Consider the following 22,487-nt stretch of genomic DNA (forward strand, 5'->3'; position numbering starts at 1 on the left):
ATTTACAATCCGAAATTGCGTTTCCAGACAATGCAAAACATCATTTTTTTAGTAATATTCCAACTATTAGTGTAAAACATTAAACATGTACATTAATTTTCTCTAACAAGAAAGTACTGAACCTATACCATATATATTATTAATTGCGCTGTTAAAACTATATATATTAATGTTTTTTTTTGGTGTAACGAGGGGAGACAATGCCTCCCCATTTATTAAACAAAAAACATAAATAAACTATAATTGGATCATTTGTGGCCGTGAACAACCAACATCGTCCTCATGCATGATGACCCTCGTATCATCCGGGCTAGCATCAAAAGAATAAAAACCAAAAGGAAGATTAAAAGCATAGTTAGCTAACCTATCAGCAAGACGGTTAGTTTTCCTATACACATGAAAAATACGGACTGATCAGTCCCTTGAAAGAAAGCCATAGCACAAACGTACTAGGAAAGACAGGGGATGAGAATCATTGGTCCATGACGTTAGAAAACCCACCACCACTTTCGAGTCCACCTCGAGCTCCACACGCGTGACCCCCTTTTCCCACGCCATAAACAAACTATAGTATACTCCCTAGAGCTCCGCAAGGGGAACATAACAAACTCCTATATTCAGAGCAAAACCAGAGAGCCAGTTCCCATCGCTATCTCTCAGTACGCCTCCTGTGGTAGCCCTTTCCGGGTTCCCATGTGATGCCCCATCTGTGTTCAGTTTGAACCAACCCACATGCGGTGGCACCCATGCGATCAGACTTTCCTCCCTTGTAATTTCAGCACTCCCTCCTCCCGCAACCAAATGCGCCTTCTAAAACTCCTCCGCCAAGTTTCTAAGAAAAAGCACCCTGTCTCGGAACTTACCCATACCACCAAAAACATCACCACATCTCTATTTTCATCCCCACCTGACAGCTCCCGCAAAAAAGTAGCCCACGAATACCCATCCCTCTCCGTCGACTCATTCAAATTGACATACAACCATTCCAACAAAGAAGCTGCAAAAAACGAGGTCAGCTTCCTCCGTGGAACCAGCCGCTGCCAAACACCAGCCATTGCTGGACAATCACGCAGAATATGCAAAAGCGTCTCATCCCCACTCTGGCATACAGAACAAATTTTTGTATCACTCAAGTGTCGTTGAAACCGTTCCACATTTGTCATCACTACATGGTGAGCAACAAGCCCAAGAAAACATCGAATCCTCTATGTTGTCTTCACCCTCCAAATACCATCAAAAAACTTACCCATAAATTGTCGCGGCTCAGCGGTCCTGTTTACCATCGCATAAACTGAACTCACAGTGAAACAACCATCCGGAGTCGCACCCCATGAAAATCTATCTGAAGCGCCTGTGACATTGTCAATAACCATAGATCTCAATTGGAGTTGTGTAAACTCTAACAAGTATGGTGTCAGATGGCTCAACTGCCACCCCGTGCTATTCCTTTAGACATCACAAACACGCATATAAGCATAAGTAGCCGGTAACTCCCCATTCACGACATCTAACAGTGGCGTATTTAATAACCATTTATCCGACCATAACCTAATGTCCTTTCCATCTCCCACCACCCAGCTTAGCCCCGGTAATACTGTAACTAGAGCTGTCAAAATGGGCGGGCTGTCCATGGTCTGCCCATGTCCAATTCATTATGGACGGGTCATGGACAAGCCCATATTTTGAACGGGCTTAAATGAGCTTGGTCCGCTTTTGTCCACGGACAAAACTGGATGGACAGCGTGGACATTGGGCGGCCCATTGGTGTGAAAATTCTAGGTTAAAATCGATTTAGGGAAAACACAAATCGATTTCTTATTTTCTTCGAAGCTCTTCTTCTCCTAAACATAAATCGATTTCTTCAGTTCTTCTCCTCGATTTCTTCAGTTCTTCTCTTTGAAATCTTCATTTCTTCTCCTCAAAGCTCTTCTTTAGTTCTTCTCCTCAAAGCTCTTCTTCAGTTCTTCTCCTCAAAGCACTATCGGTAAGATTGTTTTCTCCTATGTATCGATTGAATTCGATTGAAACTGGGTTTGTTTGAATTCAATTGAAACTGGGTTTGTTTGAATTCGATTGAAACTGGGTTTGCTTTACTTAGATTGAAACTGGGTTTGCTTCTCTTTCGATTTTGGGAGAGACCCATTTGAGATTTATGTTTCTTCTCTTTCGATTTGTTGAATTGTAGAATAGCTTCCTTATAGATTATTGTTTGTGCTCTTGACATAGATAACACTTGCTTTTTAAACCTTTTTCATGTTGTTAGTTTGATTCTTTTTCTCTAATTGGTCTTTGGTTTTGGTTATTTCAGATGGATTGGCAATCATAGAACATGATTTGCCTTACTCTTTCGTTGAGTACAGAAGAATTAGAGAGGCTTTTCAGTATGCAAATTCCAACATCGAGTTTTGGTCAAGAAATACTGCGGATGCTGATTGCTTAAAGATCTACGAGAAAGAGAAACTGAAGCTTAGAAAGATGTTGGGTGAAGTTCCGGGTAGGTTTTGTTTAACAACAGATTTGTGGAGCGCAATCACAATAGAGGGATACATGTGTTTGACTGCACACTATATCGATAGTGGATGGAATTTGAAGACAAAAATCCTGTCATTTTGTGCATTTCCTCCTCCACATACGAGTGCTGGAATAGCTACAAAGGTGTTGGCATTGCTAAAAGATTGGGGAATGGAAAAGAGAGTGTTCACAATTACGGTTGATAATGCTTCCTCAAATGACAACATGCAAGGAATTCTCAAGAGGCAGCTTAGGAAAAATTTGGTGTGTGGTGGAGAGTTCTTTCATGTGAGATGTGCTGCACACATCTTGAATCTGATTGTGCAAAACGGATTGGATGTGATTGATGGTGCTCTAGAGAAAATCAGAAATAGTGTTAAGTTTGTGAGGGTGAATGAGACTAGAAAAATATCCTTTCAAACATGTGTGGAAACAATGGGAATTGAAGCTAAGGGTGAACTACTTTCAGATGTTTCAACTAGGTGGAACTCAACTCACCTTATGCTCTCAAGAGCAATCATCTATAAGGAAGCCCTTCGGCATCTTGCAGAGATTGATACAAGTTATCAATCTTTCCCTTCTGATGTTGAGTGGACAAGAGCAGAGTTGATCTATGAGCTGTTGACCCCATTTGCAGAGATGACGAATTTGATCTCTGGTTCATCTTATCCAACTGCCAATTTTTATTTCAATCAGGTATGATTGACATAATAACGATGTGATTTGACTTTGATTTAGGTATTCGACATATTAACTTTGATTTGTCCTTGGTTTAGGTATGGAAAATTGAAACTTGGCTGAAAGCTCAAGAGTACTCTTATGATGATGTGGTTTGTGAGATGGTGAAAGGTATGAAGGAGAAATTTGACAAGTAATGGGAGGATTATAGTGACATACTTGCTCTAGCTGCGGTCTTTGATCCTAGATTGAAATTTACCTATATAGAGTATTGCTTCAATACCCTTGATGCGTCAACTAGTAAAGCAAGGGTGGATCACTTGCGTAAGAACCTGAAGAAGCTTTTTGATGTTTACAAGAAGAATCCAACAAAAACAGCAGCAGGAAGTTCAAAGTCAAACAATATGGAGCAAAACATTCTTCCTGGATATGGTGTAAGTGTTTTGTTTAAACTACTTTGTTTTTGTATCGATTTTGTTTCTGCTACTTAAGTGTTTTGTTTCTGCTACTTAAGTGTTTTGAGCTGCTGCATATTTGTGTTTGAACTGTTTCAGGACTTTTATGCTTTCATCTCCCAAACAGTTGGTGCTAATGGCAAGTCAGCATTAGACAAGTACTTAGATGAACCGGTTTTTGGACATAATGGCATTTAAGAGCTTGGATGTTTTGAAATATTGGAAGGATAATGCAAACCGTTTTCAAGAACTGTCTTCTATGGCTTGTGACATACTTAGCATCCTTATTACGACTGTAGCTTCAGAATCTTCGTTTAGCATTGGAAGTCGGGTGTTAAGCAAGTATCGGAGTTCACTCCTTCCTTCTAATGTCGAAGCTTTAATCTGCGCAAGAAATTGACTTAAAGGGTTTGAAGAGATTGTTGATCCATTCGAAGAAGGCAAAGAAGGGGAAGGAGAAGGAGAAGGAGTTTGAAATATGTGTGTCATTGTGTTTAAAATATTCTAGATGTTCATGTTTGCTTTATTGCTTTTGGATGTTGATCATTGTGTTTGGATGTTGATCATTGTGTTTGGATCTTTTATGTTTTATGTGATTGGCAGCACAAAAGGATCACTTATGTTTTATGTTCTAAGCTAATTACACCATTTTTTCTCATCTTACAAAATTTGTTAAATGTTGTCCAATGGACACCCATGGACAGCTCATAAAAATATGGGCATAAATGGGTATAGTCGCTAATGGACCGGACATTAATGAACACGGACAGCTATTTGTCCAAAATCAAATTGGACAATGTTGGACGGATCAAAATGGACGTGGACAACCCATTTTGACAGCTCTAACTGTAACATCCCCATTTTTAATTAGTGGGATATTTGAAGTTTTAGCCCATTAATAGCCCAAGTTAACCAAAGTTAAAACGACAAAGGGTTTATGGTGTAAGTGTGGATGCACTCATATCGCCGTCCTTGTTTTGTCGAGAGAAGAGAGTTTGTGAACCCTAATCCTAAGTCTCTCTCAACGTCGTAGTTCACCATCATCACCGTCTTTCTCATGTTGTTGTCATTGCCATCGTTGAGAAGGAGAGCAAGAGGTCACGAGGATTTGTTGTTTGTCATCGTCGATCACCACCGTTAGTCAGCAACCCATCGTGAATCACCGGAGTTTGAAACCATGTGTTAACCACTGTCAGCAGAGATGTCAGCAGCTGTCTCCGTAACAGCCATAGCCATTGTCGAGGCCGTTAAGGGTAAGGAAACCCTAGTGTTCTTTTGTAACTTGCGCATGAAGTAAATGATGTTGTCTAATGATATGTTGTTGTTGTTTGATTGTGAATCATGAGAACTGAACACCAACGTGAGCTTGAGCCACTTTGGATCCCTGTTGCCGAGCAGACTCCGTTGCTTGAATCGTGGAGCAAACTCGTCCGAGTGCAAACGCCGAGAAAGGTAAACGGTGAAGCTTACTCTTGTCGTTGTTGTGTTGTTACTAAACCGGATCTCAACCAGAGTAAACCAAGAATTCTAAGTTGTATGATTGTGGTGATGAATTGTGATTATTGAACTGAATCATGGTCTCGTGGAATTATTAAATTATTGGATTTTGGTTTGGTTTAATTACTAAGCTAGATCTAATTAATTAACTGGAATGTTTCCCAGTCAATTTAAATAGAGATTTTGGGGTGGATTAATTGATTATAGTCATCTAAACCGCTGCAGATCGAGGATTGTTGCTGAAGCGGGCTTCTGTTGTTGCTTTTTCTAAACCAAGTATTAAATTTATGGCTAAGGTGAGAGGGTGGTATTTGCGGATAACAATAACCTCTTTCTTTATGTACTCTTCGATAGTTGCTGAGTATAGACTCAAGAATTGTTTGTTGATTGAAAGTGTTTGTGTGAATTTGTGTGCATGGTAAAATAGCTTGTTAGTAACATGATATATGTGAAGCACATTAGCTACATAATCTGATGTTATGAATTAACTTATATATATATTATATTTTAAATATAATTATGAACATAAATGAGAATGAGAATGAGAATGAGAAAGGGAAAGATACTTGAGGATGTTGGACTGTAATGGACCGACGGGTTCATTGCAGGTCATAAACCGCTGACGAGCAGGGAAGAATCAAGCTATTGGCCGTGGTCTTCTAAGAAAGGGGTTTGGGAGCCAAAAAAAGTGTTAATGGCCAAACCTATAAATAAAATAAAACTTCTTAAGTAATGTAAAGAAACATAAATGTTTGAATGTGGTAGTTGCCACAAAAGTGCATAAAATAAGATGAAAGTTATTGAAGAGAAATAAGATGTTTGTTTGTTTGTTTGATTAATAGACATTCTAAATCTATGCTAAGTAATGATTGTTGATTATATTTGGAACGTTATTACTGTATGTCCAATGGGCAGAGTTTGATCTCCTCACTGAGTAAACTTGTTTACTCACCCCCTCTTTTTTCCCTTTTTCCCAGGTTAGTAAGTCTCAAGAGTTGCATCTTGAAGTTTGTTCGTTGGTGAATTTTAAAGAAAGAAATGTTTTTGGCAGACTGGATCATTACAAGAAAACAGGCCAACAGCCACCGTGTTAATAGTCGCTAAATAGTCGTTAAATGAAATTATACGACTATTTAGCGACTAACTACTGTTGTAGCTAACATTTTGTCGCTAATACAAATTGTCGTTAAATAGTCTCTAAATAACGACTATGTAACGACTATATAGTGTTGTCGTCAATTTGTCGTCGCATTGTCGTCATTTAGTAACCGCATTTAGCGAAAAATTGCCGACAATGTAAAGACTATTTTAGCAATAGTCGTTTATTAGTCGCTAAATGTAGCGACTAAATTGCGAGAAAGTTGCGACGTTTTTACATGAATAAAAATTGCAAGAATTTAGTCTGAAATTAGTCGTTTTAATTTGCGACTATTTACCCTCTATTTAACGACAATTTGCCGTCTAAATGACGACTATTTAGCGACTACTTTGTTTCAGAAAATAATGAAATTGAATGGTTTTTATTGTTTTGTAATCCTGAATCTAATCCTGATTTTAAAACTGATTTATTAAATGAAAAATCTAATGAAAACACATTATAAACATAACCATGATTGTATTTAAACCAGAATATACACAAGTCCAAAAATAGAAATCAAACCAAAAGCAAAGAAAGAAAAAGTTTATAACACATACTAACTGAAGAAAATAACTTAGTTCATGAGTTAAGAAACAATAGAGTTGATCATGGAGTTGTTGATAGAAGATTATCCTCCTCAGCGTCCTCCTCAGCTGATTGTGAGGCTATAAACTCCAGGTATGCTGGATTAGTGTGGCGCATAAACTTTGCCATCATCGTCAACTCTTTGATCTCTTGCTTTTGCTCAGCCACAAGGAGAGCAGTCTCTTTTTCTCGAGCAGCAGCTTCAGCGTTGAGAGTCACCTGAATTTCAGCCTGAACTTCAATCTGGCGTTGGGCTTCCTTCAGTTGCTCTTGCAATGTAAGAAAGGCTTCGGTTTATTGATTGCCCTTCCCTTGCCAAGAGTATATTTGAGGCTTCCAACACCATAAGGAGTTCCACGTGAATCCTTCTCAGTGCACTGTTTTTAGAAAAAGAAAAACAGTGAGTAAAGAGCAAAACAAATGCATGATCGAGTAGAAATGCTACTTTACCTCAAGAAAGATGGCAGTACATTCATCGCTGGTGAGCTCCCGACGGTGTGAAGTACCATCTGAAACAGTTGAATCTGCCTCGAGCTCAGCCATCTTCTCTTGCAACTTCCGCTGATAAGCTTGATGGATTTTCTCTGCCTTGCCATCAACATAAGAACCATCCGGCTTTGTATGTGTTTAGAAAAAAACTTCACCCATACTGACCTCTCTTCCCAACTCCTCTTCCTGCAATGTTAGAAATTAAAGAATGGTTAGTACCAGATAAAATAGAAATGTTGATAAATGTAACTAACAAAATAGAAATGACTTAGTACCAGATCATCTTAGATTTACCTATATGACTTAGGGCCTGATAAGTGGATGTGAGGACCGAGACCATTACGGTCAAACATACGACACTTGGAATAGGTGGAACTCCTTGCTGTTGTTCTTCAGTATCCCAATTAGCAACCATCTCTTTCCAGAGCTCACCTTCAATCCATGAAGGTTTAATTCAAGCCGTCCTTGCATCGCTAACCATGCCCTTCATCCGGCGGTTACAGATGGTGTTGAAATGTTCTTGAACGGTTCCTGTTATCAATGGATCCCAGGTGTAAGTTTTCAACATAACAAAGAGAGAAGGAACTATGTCAGTGAAAACAAGAAGTAAACACAAGTAAAAAACATGGCAGTCATTGTACTATTCTTACCGCAAACTCCATGAAGTATCTCTCTTTTCTATCGGGAGGCACACAAGTCCAAGTATAATATGGACCATCGAATTTGTTTGTAAAAATCTTGGTAATCTTCCGAACAAGTTGGCCTTTTTGTCCCGATCAAACCTCCACACACACATGTAAACAAATTGTAGTTAGTTTGATCAGTTAGAAAGCTCAAACAATCAAAGTTATTAACTGAGACAATAATCAAATAGTAAGACACTAACTCAGATAATTGAATGCTAATTGTTTGTCATATTAGAAAGCAAAACATACCAAGTATCAAACAAACAACACTATGAGAACTAGAGCTTTGTCTTAATTAAACGAATCAAATAGAAACTTTGAATCAAACAAACAACACATGGGATCCTTCCACACAATTCAATGATCTGATCAAATAAAATTACTATGGTTCGAGAGAAAGTCAAAGTATCTAATCAGACACTACAGTGGAACACAAACATTGAATAAAACAAAAATATATATATATATATATAAATATATATATATATATATATATATATATATATATAATTTGAATCAACAAAGTTTGAATCAAACAAAGAACACTATGAGAACCAAATTTTGTTTTAATTACCCGAATCAAACCATCGAATTCCACACAATTCACAGGAAGCGAAACATACCAAGTCGTCTTCGGCAGTGTTTGAGGAGATAGAACTGTCGTAAACGTCTCACGGCCAGGCATCGTGAGGAGGGCAGTTAGAGATTGAATCGTGTCATCCTGGAGTTGAGGCTCATAGTTGTTGCCTTGAGAAGATGGTTGACTTCCATGGGAGTGATGCAGTGGAGACAGCATATGATCCTCCGGTGGATTCAGTGGATTGTTCTGAACCTCAGGTGACGGAACAGGCAGATCAGGAACTCGATTGCCAGAGCTCTGGAAAAGTGTCTGTGGCGGTGGGAAGTTCCGGAAATTGGGTGCTCGTAGTTGTTGGGGGATAACACGTTCTTCCTCCGACGGTGTGAACGACGGAGGAATTCGAGCAGTCGGGGTGAAATTGTACTGCAATGGTAGAGGGTTGGTTCGATGAATGGCTGTGGATGGGTTAGATGGTCCGGCTCTCTGAGGGTTGGTGAGATGAACGGCTGCAGATAGGTTAGATGGTGCGGCTCTCTGAGAAAGGTTGGGTGCAACCTTTCTCTTTTTTGTTTTCTTAATCGTCGAAGACATCAAGTGGTTTAATCGAAGAAGAAGAGAGAGAGATTGAAACTAAGAAGAAGAAGATAGATTGAAACTAAGAAGAAGAAGAAACTTTGATCAGTCGGCTATTAGGTTTAATCGAAGAAGAAGAGAGATTGCAAAGGAGAAGAAGAGAGTCGGCTTAGGTTTAGGTTTTCTGAATTAGGTTTAGGTTTTGTTAAAAAGAATTGGGTTTTAGGTTTAGATTTTTGGGCTGCGGATGGTTTAGGGCCCAACAGCATATGATCCAATTATATGATATCAGTTAGTCAATATAAAGTATACATTGTTGACTTAATTACAAAAGAGTTAATGGCTCAGATGGTTAATGTACTATAGTTAGTCTCTTCAGGCTCGGGTTCAAGTAACCCCAATGTTAATATGTTTTTAATTTTTTTTTTAACAATTCAGCTAATAATTTGACATAGTTCATAGTTTCACATTGTTTACATATAAATTAAAGTACATAATTTATATTACATAGCTTAAAGTACTAAGATTATATTACATAGTTTATATATATATAATTATTGGAGTTCTTCGTCGTCTTCTTCTTCATCATCCGAAGACGATAAATTACACATAAATTCATCTTCAGGTTCTGCGTCTGCAACATCGTAATCCAGATTTATTGGGTCTCCCCTTTCCAAATTGTCTACATCGACATCTTCAATTGTAGTCATCAATACAACATCATCAGTTTCTGTTTGCAAAAGAGTAGGTTCTCCAGAAATATTTCCCCTCGGATTTACTTTTAGAACATTAAGCCACAAATGCTTCAGTTTCTTTATGTATGGGTACAAAATATAACAAACTTGATGGGCTTGAGATGCTGTTTTGCAATCAACGTGTAAAGGTTACACATATTATATAGGAAGGTGATAAGACAATATATAATTAATGTGGACAATTATATACATACCTAGAATAAATGGTTTGTATTTATTGTACTTTCTGGATGAAAGAACGTCTACAACGCCACCACTACTTATGCGAGTGCCTCTACCAATAACAGGGTCATACCACTTGCACTTAAATAGTGTGATCTTCAACCCAAGCATCCCCTCATACTCAAGTTCTATGATATCAGTTAATGTTCCATAGAAATCTGCGGCATCAGATGCATTCGCATAATTTTCACCTTTAGCAGAGACCCCATAGTTACATGTCTTTCGTCCAACACCGTGATTCTCTGTATGAAACAAATAACCTCTTGTAAAATACATTGGCCATGTTTTTGCCTTGTTCAAAGGTCCATGGACAATTTCTTGAACCCAAGTAGGAAATGGATTGGAGGCGTTCCAATAAGAAACCTGCATATAAGTCCCGATATGTTAAATAATAACAATAAGTAAAATATGTATATCACGAAAAATTATTTAACAGACATATTGTTTAACACATAAATGATATTCGTTAGCTCTTTTCGCGGAGAGTTCTTTCTCGCTAAGTCCTGGATATTTTGCCGAAATATAATCCTCGATCATACTAAATATAGAAAGACCAGATCACCACAAATGTATATGAGAAAATATGGTGGAATTAGATATCTTAAAATGTAACTAATTTATGACATATAACTAATTATATACCTCTCAATTGGTTGAAAATAGTCACAATTCCGTAAAACATGCGTGTGCGCAACGATAGTCATCACATGAAAGCTATATTTCATTCATTTCTCCACTGGGACGACCAAATTGAGTAAATATAGAGGGTACTCCAGGGACATGATATTCAAACGCTTCACCTTCATCAAATCTTGTTAATCTGACCATAAAATTAATAAGTAATTATTATGACTATTAAATTAAATATCACATTAAAAATATTTACTCTTAATTGCTCACCTTGATTTTGTTCATATGTTCACAGCAAAGTAGTGCTCAGAGAAATAAACAATCTCGTCATTGATATATGATTCAACAATTGATCCTGCCGCATATCTTTTGTTCTTTGCTTTTCCTTTCAATTTTTTGAAAAACCTTTCAAAATGATACATCCACCTATATTGGACAGGGCCTCCCAATTTAGCTTCGTAGGGAAGATGTATAGGCAGGTGCTCCATCACATCAAAAAAGGATGGTGGAAATATCTTTTCCAAATTGCAGAAGATTAAAACAATGTTCTGTTTTAGAATTTGAAGTCGACTTGTTTGCAAAGTTCTCGAGCACAAGTCCCGGAAAAATGCTCCAACCCCTACAATATTATATTTATTCAAACTTCATCACATTAGTTACGGAAACACAATTCACTTCATATATATATATATATATATATAGAACTTTAAATAATTAATTAATATACCTGATAACGCAAGGTGTACATTCCGGTCAAGGAGTTTTGCAAAGATAAATGGAAGTAACCGCTCCATGAAAACATGGCAGTCATGGCTTTTCATGCCTGAAAACTTTCCATTTTCCATATCAACACAATTAGCTAAGTGTGCTGAATAGCCATCTGGGAATTTAACCGAGTATTTCAAACATTCCAATAAGCTTGTTCTGGCTTCATCTGTCAATGTATAGGGCGGGAAAGGTGCTTTACCCCTACTATCAAGATGTCAGTGTGGCCGAGAACAGAACTTTGCTATATCCAACGTTGACATGACATAATCTTTTGATTTACCTTTCACACGCATAAGAGTGTACATGATGTTGTCCAAAAAATTCTTCTCTATATGCATCACATCAATATTATGTCAGAGATTAAGGTCCTTCCAATATGGTAGCGACCATAAAATGCTTTCCTTGTGCCAGTTATGGTGCTTTCCATATCCATGCATCTTCCTTTCATGACCATTGCCACCGACGTCCTTGATTCTTGGAGGATTTACAGGGTTCAACCGCTCAGAATAAACTTGCTCACCGGTCAAGGACTCTGGTGGATACTCTCTTGTAGCGTCTTTTCTCTTCAGGAAGTCTTTTTTATTCCTTCTCAGAGGATGATCAGGAGCAAGAAATCTCCGATGACAATCAAACCAACATGTCTTCCTTCCATTCGGTAGATAAAAAGACTTTATATCGTCCATGCAAACTGGACAAGACAATTTACCATGTGTTGTCCATCCATATAACATGCCATACGTAGGAAAGTCGCTTATCGTCCACATCAACATTGCTTTTAGGTTGAAATTTTGGCCCAAGGACAAATCGTATGCATCGACTCCAATAGACTATAACTCTTTTAACTCATCAATAAGAGGTTGGAGAAAGACATCAAGACTAGCTCGCGGATGGTTTGGACAAGAATTCAGAATTGTAAGAAACAAGTACTCAGCATCCATGCACATACCAGGGGGTAGATTATATGGCGTCAATATCACTGGCCATAATGAATGGTGACGAGACATCCCAAATGGATTGAACCATCAGTACACAATTCCAAATACACGTTACAGGGTTCTTCAGCAAATTGAGGATTTTGTTCTTGAAAATACTTCCACTCCGCTGCATCAGATGGATGACTCATTTCTCCCACCTTTGCTTAGTGCTCGGCATGCCATCGCATTGCTGCTGCAGTCTTGTGACTCTGATACATTTTCTTCAGTATCACCAATAGATAATTACCACATACGACTATATGGTACTTTGGTTCTGCGTTGGTCATTCTTAGGCTTCCATCTTGGTGCATCACAAAACAAACATTTTTCTTCCTTTTTGTCATCTTTCCAAAATAATATACAATTGTTTATACAAACATCAATTGTATGATATGAGAGTCCTAAATTGCGCATCAATTTCTCTATCTCGTAATGAGAACCCGTAGCGTGGTTTCCTTCTGGTAAATAATCACTCAACATTTCACATACTGAATCCACTAACATTTCTGGCCAATAGTGGGATTTCAATTTATCTGGTTACGAAGATAAATCGTTATATCGATTAGTTGGATCATAGTCTCTTACCATAAAAATGGCTGCATGCGCAGCAGCACCAACTATGAGAAATCCACCAATCCACATGTGATGTGTGAACAATGACAGTTGTGTAGCATAGTCAGTAGCTAGATATGGATAAGGGGGCATGTAATACATATGGTGAGCTACAATAACGGTTAAAGAGCCTAACATAGCTAGGTTAAGAGATAATTGAGCATGCCATGATGTTGTTAGAATTTCATATAGGCCTTTATGGCCTTGGCCTGTAAATGGACCTTTATGAGCCTCTAAAATATCTTTTATACCATGACCAATACCCTAGTTGGTCCTATACATATGACCCGCTATTAGGAAAAGAACTGCGATAGCTAAATGATGATGTGCTATATCGGTTAACCATAGACCCCCAGTCACTGGATCTAATCCGCCACGAAAAGTAAGAAATTCCGAGTATTTTGACCAATTTAAGGTAAAAAAAGGAGACGCTCCTTCAGCAAAACTTGGATAAAGTTGAGCCAAAAGATCCCGATTCAAGATAAATTCATGGGGAAGCGGTATTTCTTTAGGATCCACTCCAGCGTTTAGAAATTGGTTAATTGGTAAAGATACATGTACTTGATGTCCTGCCCAAGAAAGGGACCCAAGTCCTAGTAGCCCTGCTAAATGGTGATTCAACATAGACTCTACATCTTGGAACCAAGCCAATTTTGGAGATGCTTTGTGATAATGGAACCAACCAGCAAAAAGCATTAAGGCTGCGAAGACCAATGCGCCAATTGCGGTACAATAAAGTTGTAATTCACTAGTTCTTCCGGATGCTCGCCAAATCTGAAAAAAGCCAGAGGTTATTTGTATTCCTCGGAAGCCTCCGCCCACATCTCTATTCAGGATTTCTTGACCCACTATTGGCCAAACCACCTGAGCACTAGGTCCAATGTGAGTAGGATCACTCAGCCATGCTTCATAATTGGAAAAACGAGCACCATGGAAATACATGCCACTCAGCCAAAGAAAGATGATAGAGAGTTGTCCGAAATGGGAACTAAATACTTTTCGAGAGATTTCCTCCAAATCACTGGTATGACTATCAAAATCGTGAGCATCAGCATGTAGGTTCCAAATCCAAGTGTTAGTATCAGGTCCCTTGAGAAATGACCGCGTTTAGCCCATTCCTCGAAAGAAGTTTTTATGGGATCCCTATCTACCAAAATTTTGACTTCTGGTTCCGGCGAACGAATAATCATTGAGTCCTCCTCTTTCCGGACAACACATACAAAGAAACCCGCCAAAAGTCACTCAAGTAATTAGTGAACCGATGATAGATATTTAGAATTTTTTTTCTTCCTCTCTTATCTGCCATCTATTCATCTATTTTCTTTAGTTATTCACTAGAGCAATTATGATCTGGAAGTCGATCTGGGGCAAGTGTTCGGATCTATTATGACATATCCATAGGGTGCTCAACGGACCCTTTTTTATAATTAAAAAAAGTTTTCGGGCCTTTACGTTGGTACCCAAAGAGCTTTTTTTATAATCTAATCAAGTGTATTCATATTTATTTCAATTATTAAGTTCCGAAATGTAGCCTATTTTTTTTATAGAGAATATTATCCTATTTCAATAAACGCTTATTAGTCATTACTAAGAAACAGTCTAGTATTGATATTTAGTAATTTTCAAATATCTTTTATTGGTTTTAATAGTCGAAAAGAAAAAATAGAAAAAACTAGATATATAGATATTCTCATATTCATGTACTACTTACCCCTAGAGACTACCAGATGAAATAGAACGATTTGAGAAAAGGATATAATGAAATTTTTTTCTTTGATTGGTTCTTCTGATAGAAAAAAGGATCCGTTTTATTTGACCGAGAGGGCCAAGAAACTAAAAAACGATTAATGAAAAAAATAAATATATAGAAAAAAAAGAAACAAAGGGAAAGTTATTATTCGAAGCGCCTCGTGATCGTCAACCAATTCTGTGCTTCAATATAATTACCAGGAGTAAGCGTTATAGCCTGTTTCCAATACTTAGCGGCTTGAGCGAATCAAGCCTCCGCCATTTCAGAATCTCTTTGTTGAATGGCCTGTTCTCCATGGTTGGAATAGGCGGGTCAATTCCCTCCCTGAGAACCGTACTTGAGAGTTTCCTACCTCATACGGCTCGACAACCAACTCTTTTCTTTTGGTGTACCAATTTTTTAACTTTAACCTTTTGAACTTTATATCTAATTGAATGTCTAATTGAATGAGATTTCTTATAGATATTTTGTTTTTCTTGGATTAAACAAAAGAGAGTAATTACATGAGTTTCAAACTTTCATTTTGATTTAATTAATATATTAATTAATATAATAAGTTTTATCTTTTCTCCTACCTTCAGAAAAAAGGCATGTCCATTGTTATTAGATATTAGAATTTTCTGAAAGGTAACTATCCCGCTTTCATATAAAAAGTTATATAGAATCTTTGAAAAAGACTTTGTCATACTTCATAAAAAAGAAAAAGACTTACTGTCTTTAGGATCTGATGCTACACCGCTGCTCAATACCTTAGGGGATCCACTCTATTACATAAGTAGATTCCTAAGATTTATATCATATTATGATATAAATAAACAGCGTACACGTTCTTCTACACTTTGATAACCCCCATCCCATTGATAGTTATCATCAAAACCCACATATCTATCTTCTACTACATTACCCACTTTCTCACTCCCACTAATAAATGTCAGATCAACAATACTCATTCCTATATCCATATTAATTTCTTCCCCATGCTTATACCAAACATAATAATCTGGCATAAACCCATAACTAAAAAGATTCCAAATTCTAGTCCCTAAAAAACGCTTCCCGTTTTTGCACCTACTACAAGGGCAAAAAAACTTACCCCTGTTTTCTTGTGCAAAAGGCTGGCTATTTGTAAATTGCATGAACTGCTCCATCCCGGCTCTGAACTCTTCTGTAAAATTTCCCGTCGCCTCATCGATCCTCTTGTACATCCACTCTCGGAAATTACTATAATTGTAACTTCCAGATATTATTATAAATCTCTATGATCTCGTTTTTTTTTTTTGTGTTGCTTTGTGTTTCTGTGAGTGAGAAAAACGAATGGTGAGCTCAGTTTATATAGGCATATTTAGCGACTAAAAAGTGACTATATCACGTAGTCACCAAATACAGGTACACCTACTCCGGAATGCCAAAAACGTGTTTTAAACCAACTTTTAGCGACTATTTTGCGATATTTGCGGCGTGTCGCAAAATAGTCGTCAAATTTACGACAAAACAAGAAACTACACAATCAGTCGCTGAATTAGCGACCATTTTGCGACCCGCCGCAAATGTCGCAAAATAGTCACCTAATTTACGACAACACAAGCAACTACACAATTAGTCGCTAATTAGCGACTATTTTGCGACAACTTTCACAATTTCCTTACTTCGTCGCTTTTTAGTCGCCATTTAGCGACTAATTTAGCGACTAAATATTTTTGTCGCAAATTAGCGACTCATACACGACTATATATGATTCGTCGCAAAATAGTCGCTAAGTAGTCGCAAAATAGTCGCTAAATTTAAAGACTACGCATTTAGTTGCCGATTGTAGTCGGAAAAACCGTGTTTTCTTGTAGTGGATGGGTTACATGTTGTTCCGTCTTTTGCGACGGTACAGGTGTTACATATACTGCCTCACTCAAACACTTACACACAATCAGCCAAGTAGGAAACCACGTACCTTTGGCTTTCAACCATGATCCATCATGAACTTGCCCCACTTTATACTTTGCTCTTAACACTTTGGCCTAGAGACCATTTCTATCATGCAATAACCGCCATTCAACTTTACCAAGGAGAGCAATATTTATCTCCAGCGCCTTCCGGATGCCCATTCCACCTTTACATTTTGGTTGACAGACTCTCTCCCATGACAATAGGTGTAATTTCCTCTTTCAGTTGTACTTCCCCACAGTAAACCCCTCAAGACTCTATCCAACAGGCCAAGCGTAGATTTTTGTAAGCAGATTGTACTCATGGAATGAATTGGAATGGAGGACAGGACCACCTTGGTGAGGGTTAGGCTTCCAGCAAAACTAAGAAATCGACCCTTCTAGCCAGCCAAACAAGTAGTCACTTTCTCAAGAACCTCCCCAAAAGTCTCTTTATTAATTCGTTTATGTAACACTGGCATCTCACACTACAGGAAATGTGGGTATTGATATCACAATAAGATAGCGTTTTTTATGTATATGCTATGTTTGACTGAATCGTGATTTAAAGATAACGTTTTGTATATTGTAAACGCTACAAATTATTTAAGCGGTATGATGAAATTGACGCAGGACAATTTTTTGGTTTTAATCTTTATTTTTGGTTCTAATCTTTATTATCCCGCTATTGAAAATGATAAGAGGGGAAAAAGTGAATTTTTTTGCTATGGAAAAATAAAAGAAAACAGTAAAACTCACTTCTCATTTTTTTGCCTAAGACAAAATCATATTAGATCAAGAAGTTCTTACTTTCGATATCACTCGATTTCTTGAGATATTGAGCTCAAAATCTGTAACTCTCACTCGATTTCTCTCAATCTCACTCGCTTTCTCAGTCTCTCCCTCTAATTCACACTTTTTCTCACTCGATTTCTCACTGTGCCAGCTTGATTTCTCAGCCTCTCAACTCAATTTCTCACAATCTCCCTGGAATCTTTAATAGGTATATTCTCATTTAATCGTAGCTTATTTGTTCGTTGGAATGGAAAACCATTTTGATTTGGGGTTCCGATTCTTCGGTTGTGTGAACATTGATGCAAAAGTTTGTGATTTTAGTTATCGATTTTGATTTTGGGTTTTGATTCTTAGTTTCGGTGAACATGCATGTCGAAGTTTGGCACATTTCTTGTTTCAATTTTGATTTTCTGTGTCGATTATGATTGAGTTTCGATTTTATGTTGATCGAAACTGTTCTTCATTTATCAATTTCAGAAATGGCGAAGACAAGAGGAGGAGGTCAAGTTGGTTCTCGTCGTAGTAGATGTAATCAAGGCTTGGAGGTAGAAGAGATAACACCACAATTTTCTCCAGCAACAACACTAAAGGTGAATAAGAAAAGAAAAGCAAAGAAAGTGGCTAGGAGAAGTAGTACTCGAAGCAAGAAAGTGGCTGCTCAAGATGATGAGGTACAAGATGTTACATTGCAAGATAATGTGGTTGAAGATGTAATACCGCAAGATGATGTTGTTGAAAATGTAACACCATCATCAATGGAGGCTGATCAGACTGAGAAGGCAATGTCTGAAGACGAGAAAAAAGATTCTCAGAAGGGTAATGACAAAGATGTAACACCGAAGGCTGATCAGACTGAGAAAGCAATGTCTGAAGATGAGAAAGAAGATTCTGAGATAGAAGGAGAAGCTTGTTTGACTGGACAGGAACATCATGAGGATGAAGAAGAAGCTGTCAATATGGAAGAAGCTGCCAATATGGAAGAAGCTGCCAATATGGAAGAAGATGGTGTTGGCAATGGCCAAGATAATGCGATTCCTAGCAACACTGATGAAGGAAGTCAGGTACTGGAGGAAAGAGTGAAAGAAAAAAAAGAGGACCAACAAAGATGCGTAAAGTGGCTAAAAATCCTAATGAAAAGGTTTCAGTGACTTCGGTGATCATGTTGGACCTGGTTCAATAGCATTATCATCTTTTCTTGGTGTCCTTGTGAGGGAACACGTTCCGGTTACACTTTCTAATTGGAGAAAAGTTGATGCAGTGACTAAACAAACAATTTGGGAAGAAATTCAGGTATATATTAATAAGCAACTATTTTTTGTTGAACAGATATGAAATATGTTTGACCTTTGATTGTTGTATGTGATGCAGGGGAGGTTTAACTTGCAAGAAGAATGGCAGAGAGTTGTTATTTTCAAGCAAATGGGAAATATCTGGAGGGGTTGGTAGTCAAGGCTAGTGTCAGAAGTACGTGTTGCGAAGATTGCTGCTGAGAGAATAGATTTAAAACCCAGCAACATCCCATCCATTCAAGTGTGGAACTCTTGGGTTAGGAGCAAGACTAACGCAACTTTCATGGTTAGTTATCTACAACTAAGTAACTTTCTTGTTTATATGTCATTTCTGATAGATTTAATCACACTGATATTTATAATGTAGGAAATAAGTAACAAATACAGGAAGATGAGAGAAAATCAGATTGACACCACCAGCCGCAAAAGAATGCTTTGTTTAGCTGATGATATGGTAATAATAGTTGTTAAATATCTATATATATTGTATATCTTGTTAGAATAAAATTGTACTGAGATATGTATGTACTTTATATAGAAAAAAAAGAGTAGAGACCCAAGTAAGGTGACTAGGAGTAAGGTATAGATTGCGGGACACACTCATGCTGATGGTAGACCTGTGAAGCCTCAATTTGCTGAGACTATTGAAAGAATTCTTGAACTTGTTATATTGTGTATAATTAATGGATTATGATCAATGAGTTTTCTTGTGTTTAAATGTTTGTATCAGGAACAAATACAATCACTTGATAGTCAAATGGACTCTACATCAACTACTGATAACATAAGTGAAGATGCTGTGAGCAAGATTTTGGGAAAAGACAAAGCTGGACGAGTAAGGGGGTTTGGTAGAGAGATTACGGCTACTAAGTTAGCATTTCTCCAATCTAGAGACGCGAAGATGGCAGAAATGAATAGTGAGATTAACGAGTTAAGGGGCATTGTACGAGACTTAGCTGGAAAGAAGGTAATCCATTTCATTACATTTGGTTTGGTTTTAAGACACTTACGAATTCCTTTTCCTTATTTCAGACAAGTAATGGTGATACTGAAACATCTGAGAGTATTGCTGGATTCAAAGAAGGAGTTAGAGTACAAATACTGGATTGGATTCAATTAGGAGATGTAGTTGTTGGTGAAGGAGAATTCTGTTATGCTGAACCGATGTACAAAATTGGTCGTATACCAATTGGTCCTAATGCAATGGTGTCCTTGTTAAGTCTGCACTAAGATCACAAGCTTCTCTCTGGAGGCCTACAACAGATGCGCTATATCTTGAGGAAGCTGTGGGATGCAAAATACCTTATCCAATGGACAAGGTGCTTTTGTATAAGGATCCAGTTGCTTCTGAAGATGTATCCATGGTAAAGTTTTCCAATCTTCTTTTCTTGTGGTGAAGTGATATATCTCTAATCATTAGCTTCTTACATTTTAGCAAAACAAGGAAGGTAAAACTCGAAGATGCAAAATATATGATTGGACTAGAGAAGAAGATGAGGTTATTGCTGAAGGTGTTGTGTGCTCATCTAACTCCAAAGAGAAGGTTAACAATATACCTCTCGGTCCAAGTGCTGTTTGTATTGAAGTTGAGAAGGTATTCAATGATAATGCTCATTTGTGGAGCCCAACTACTGATATTAGTTTAATTGCTGATGCAATTAACGAGAAAATTGCATGGCCAGTCATAAAGATTGACGTCACGGCTGCAACCACTACAGATGCAACACTACATAAAGTCCAGGTATGTTATTGAAATTACGTAATTTCATTTGTTTATCTGTTAATTGATGTTGGAACTTTCATTGATGTTGGAACTTGCTTCTATTATTTGCTTTGAGTTGTAGAGTCCATGCAGCAATAGTTGCACCAAAAGTCCAAAGCAGAAGTGTTTTCTTTTAGATTGCAATAACTGTGGACGTAAGGTAGCTGAAAGAAGAGTAGTTTCAACGGATCTGAACGACTCGTGCCATCATGTACCCCTAGGTCCAAATGCAAGCAAGGTCTCGGTTGAAGTGGCTAAGATTGGTAATGGAAAGGTCTGGTGGCCAAATTCAGAGATTGAATACATTTCTGATGCAATAGGTTCAGTTGTAGCATGGTCAAATGATAAAATAAAGTTTGTGTGAAACTTAGATAATTTTCAGTATTGCTATTTAACGCTGATTGTGTTTTGGTATTGTAATGAATTTTTATTTTGGTTAATGATAGTACCAATTGCTTAGCTAATTTCTCTCAAATGTCACTAATTCTCCTAATTATCAATTTTGCTAATTGTTGGAATTTGATTTTGAAAGATGGACATCAATTTAGAGTTTTGAGATTACTTGTGAAATCATGGCTAATTAAACCGGTGCTAGAAATTTCAAAAATCAAACCGGTTTGGAGATGTCTAAATTGAGTCTAGTATGTCTAAACCGGTTTTGATTATGTCTAAATTAAACCAGTTTGGAGATGTCTAAATTGAACCGGTTTCCATAAATTAAACCGGTTATGTCTAAACCGGTTTGGAGATGTCTAAATTAAACTGGTTTGGAGTTGTCGAAAACAACCATTTCGATCATATGAAGTTAGCCATTTAGATCATATATGTTTCAAACTTTCAATTGAAAGTTTGCTTTAACGTAGTTTTTTTTTATTTAGGTCCCTTATGCAATCAAATTATTCACTGGTTTGCTAAAAAATTGTATTGTTGTGTTTCCTTTGTGCTCTATACTCAAAAACATAAAGCTAAAACTCTAAACCTCAAACATTAGAGTTAAAATTCTAAATCCTAATGTATAAAACATAAACACTAAAGTAAAAAATTTAAACCCCAAAGTTTAAACCCTCCTATACCCTAAACTAAGCCTTTGTGTTTATGAACATATTACTTAGATAGTTGGAATACTAACTTATATTAATTGTTCTTAATTTTAAAATTTTGTATTTATAAGAAATAATATTCTAAAAATTGAAATACTTATATTGATAGTTTTTTAAAAATCATTTATATTTTTGATTAATAATCTATTTTATATGCTAATTTTTGGATTTAAAATAAAAAAACAACTCTTAGCCAATGAGAAGTAACCTCCCAGATTGTAGGACGAATCCAACACCGTTAGATAACGCCGACTTTGATCTCAGCCATCCTTTCTTATTGTAGACGCGATTAATGTACACCGTTGATCTGTCTCGCTAAATTTGATATGAGTCGTTCTTGTTCTTAGCCAATGAGCAGTAACCTCCGAGATTGCAATCTAGGCGAAACCTACACCGTTTATCTGTCTCACTAAATTGATCTGAGCCGTTATTGTTCTTAGCCAATGGTGACTAACCTACGAGATTGCCAGCTTATTGAACCTAGACCGTTTGATTCGTTTCACTAATTTTGATCTGAGCGTTCATTTCAAATCAAATTATAGAACACAACTCATCTTTAGGGTTTCAAAACGGATCCATCTCCATCATGACCAAATGGATAAGACGTGGATTTCGCTGCCAAGGTATACACTAAATTCTATCGAGCTTACTTATATTAATCGATTGAAAGAAATGTAAATTCTTTTCCAATTTACAATGTAGGAATAGTATCGTGTACTTAAAGG

At 37.3% G+C, this 22,487-nt stretch overlaps 1 protein-coding gene and 1 pseudogene across 1 annotated transcript; one reads left to right on the forward strand and one right to left on the reverse strand.

Moving 5' to 3' along the window:
- Positions 1–6,739: 6,739 nt before the first annotated feature.
- Positions 6,740–8,478, reverse strand: LOC109132659 (uncharacterized). The gene is made up of 4 exons (XM_019244566.2): positions 8,004–8,478; positions 7,648–7,884; positions 7,315–7,539; positions 6,740–7,241 (listed from the first exon to the last, which is right to left on the reverse strand). Exons 2-4 carry the CDS (start codon positions 7,704–7,706, stop codon positions 7,103–7,105), a joined length of 423 nt encoding a protein of 140 aa, XP_019100111.2. The 5' UTR covers positions 7,707–7,884; positions 8,004–8,478; the 3' UTR covers positions 6,740–7,102.
- Positions 8,479–18,090: 9,612 nt separating this feature from the next.
- LOC147945504 (uncharacterized) lies at positions 18,091–21,026 on the forward strand (annotated as a pseudogene).
- The last annotated feature ends 1,461 nt before the right edge of the window (positions 21,027–22,487 follow it).

This window comes from Camelina sativa, chromosome 4 (genome assembly GCF_030686135.1).
Source record: "Camelina sativa cultivar CO46 ecotype springtype chromosome 4, ASM3068613v1".
In the NCBI taxonomy this organism is placed as follows: Eukaryota; Viridiplantae; Streptophyta; class Magnoliopsida; order Brassicales; family Brassicaceae; genus Camelina; species Camelina sativa.

Excerpts from the sequence above, each read along its gene's own strand:
- LOC109132659 (XM_019244566.2), bottom strand. The coding sequence starts at position 7,706 with ATGTTTGACCGTAATGGTCTCGGTCCTCACATCCACTTATCAGGCCCT. Across the intron at positions 7,540-7,647 it reads TCAGGCCCTAAGTCATATAG|GAAGAGGAGTTGGGAAGAGA; the intron begins GTAAATCTAAGA and ends CTAACATTGCAG. Across the intron at positions 7,242-7,314 it reads GTACTGCCATCTTTCTTGAG|TGCACTGAGAAGGATTCACG; the intron begins GTAAAGTAGCAT and ends TTCTAAAAACAG.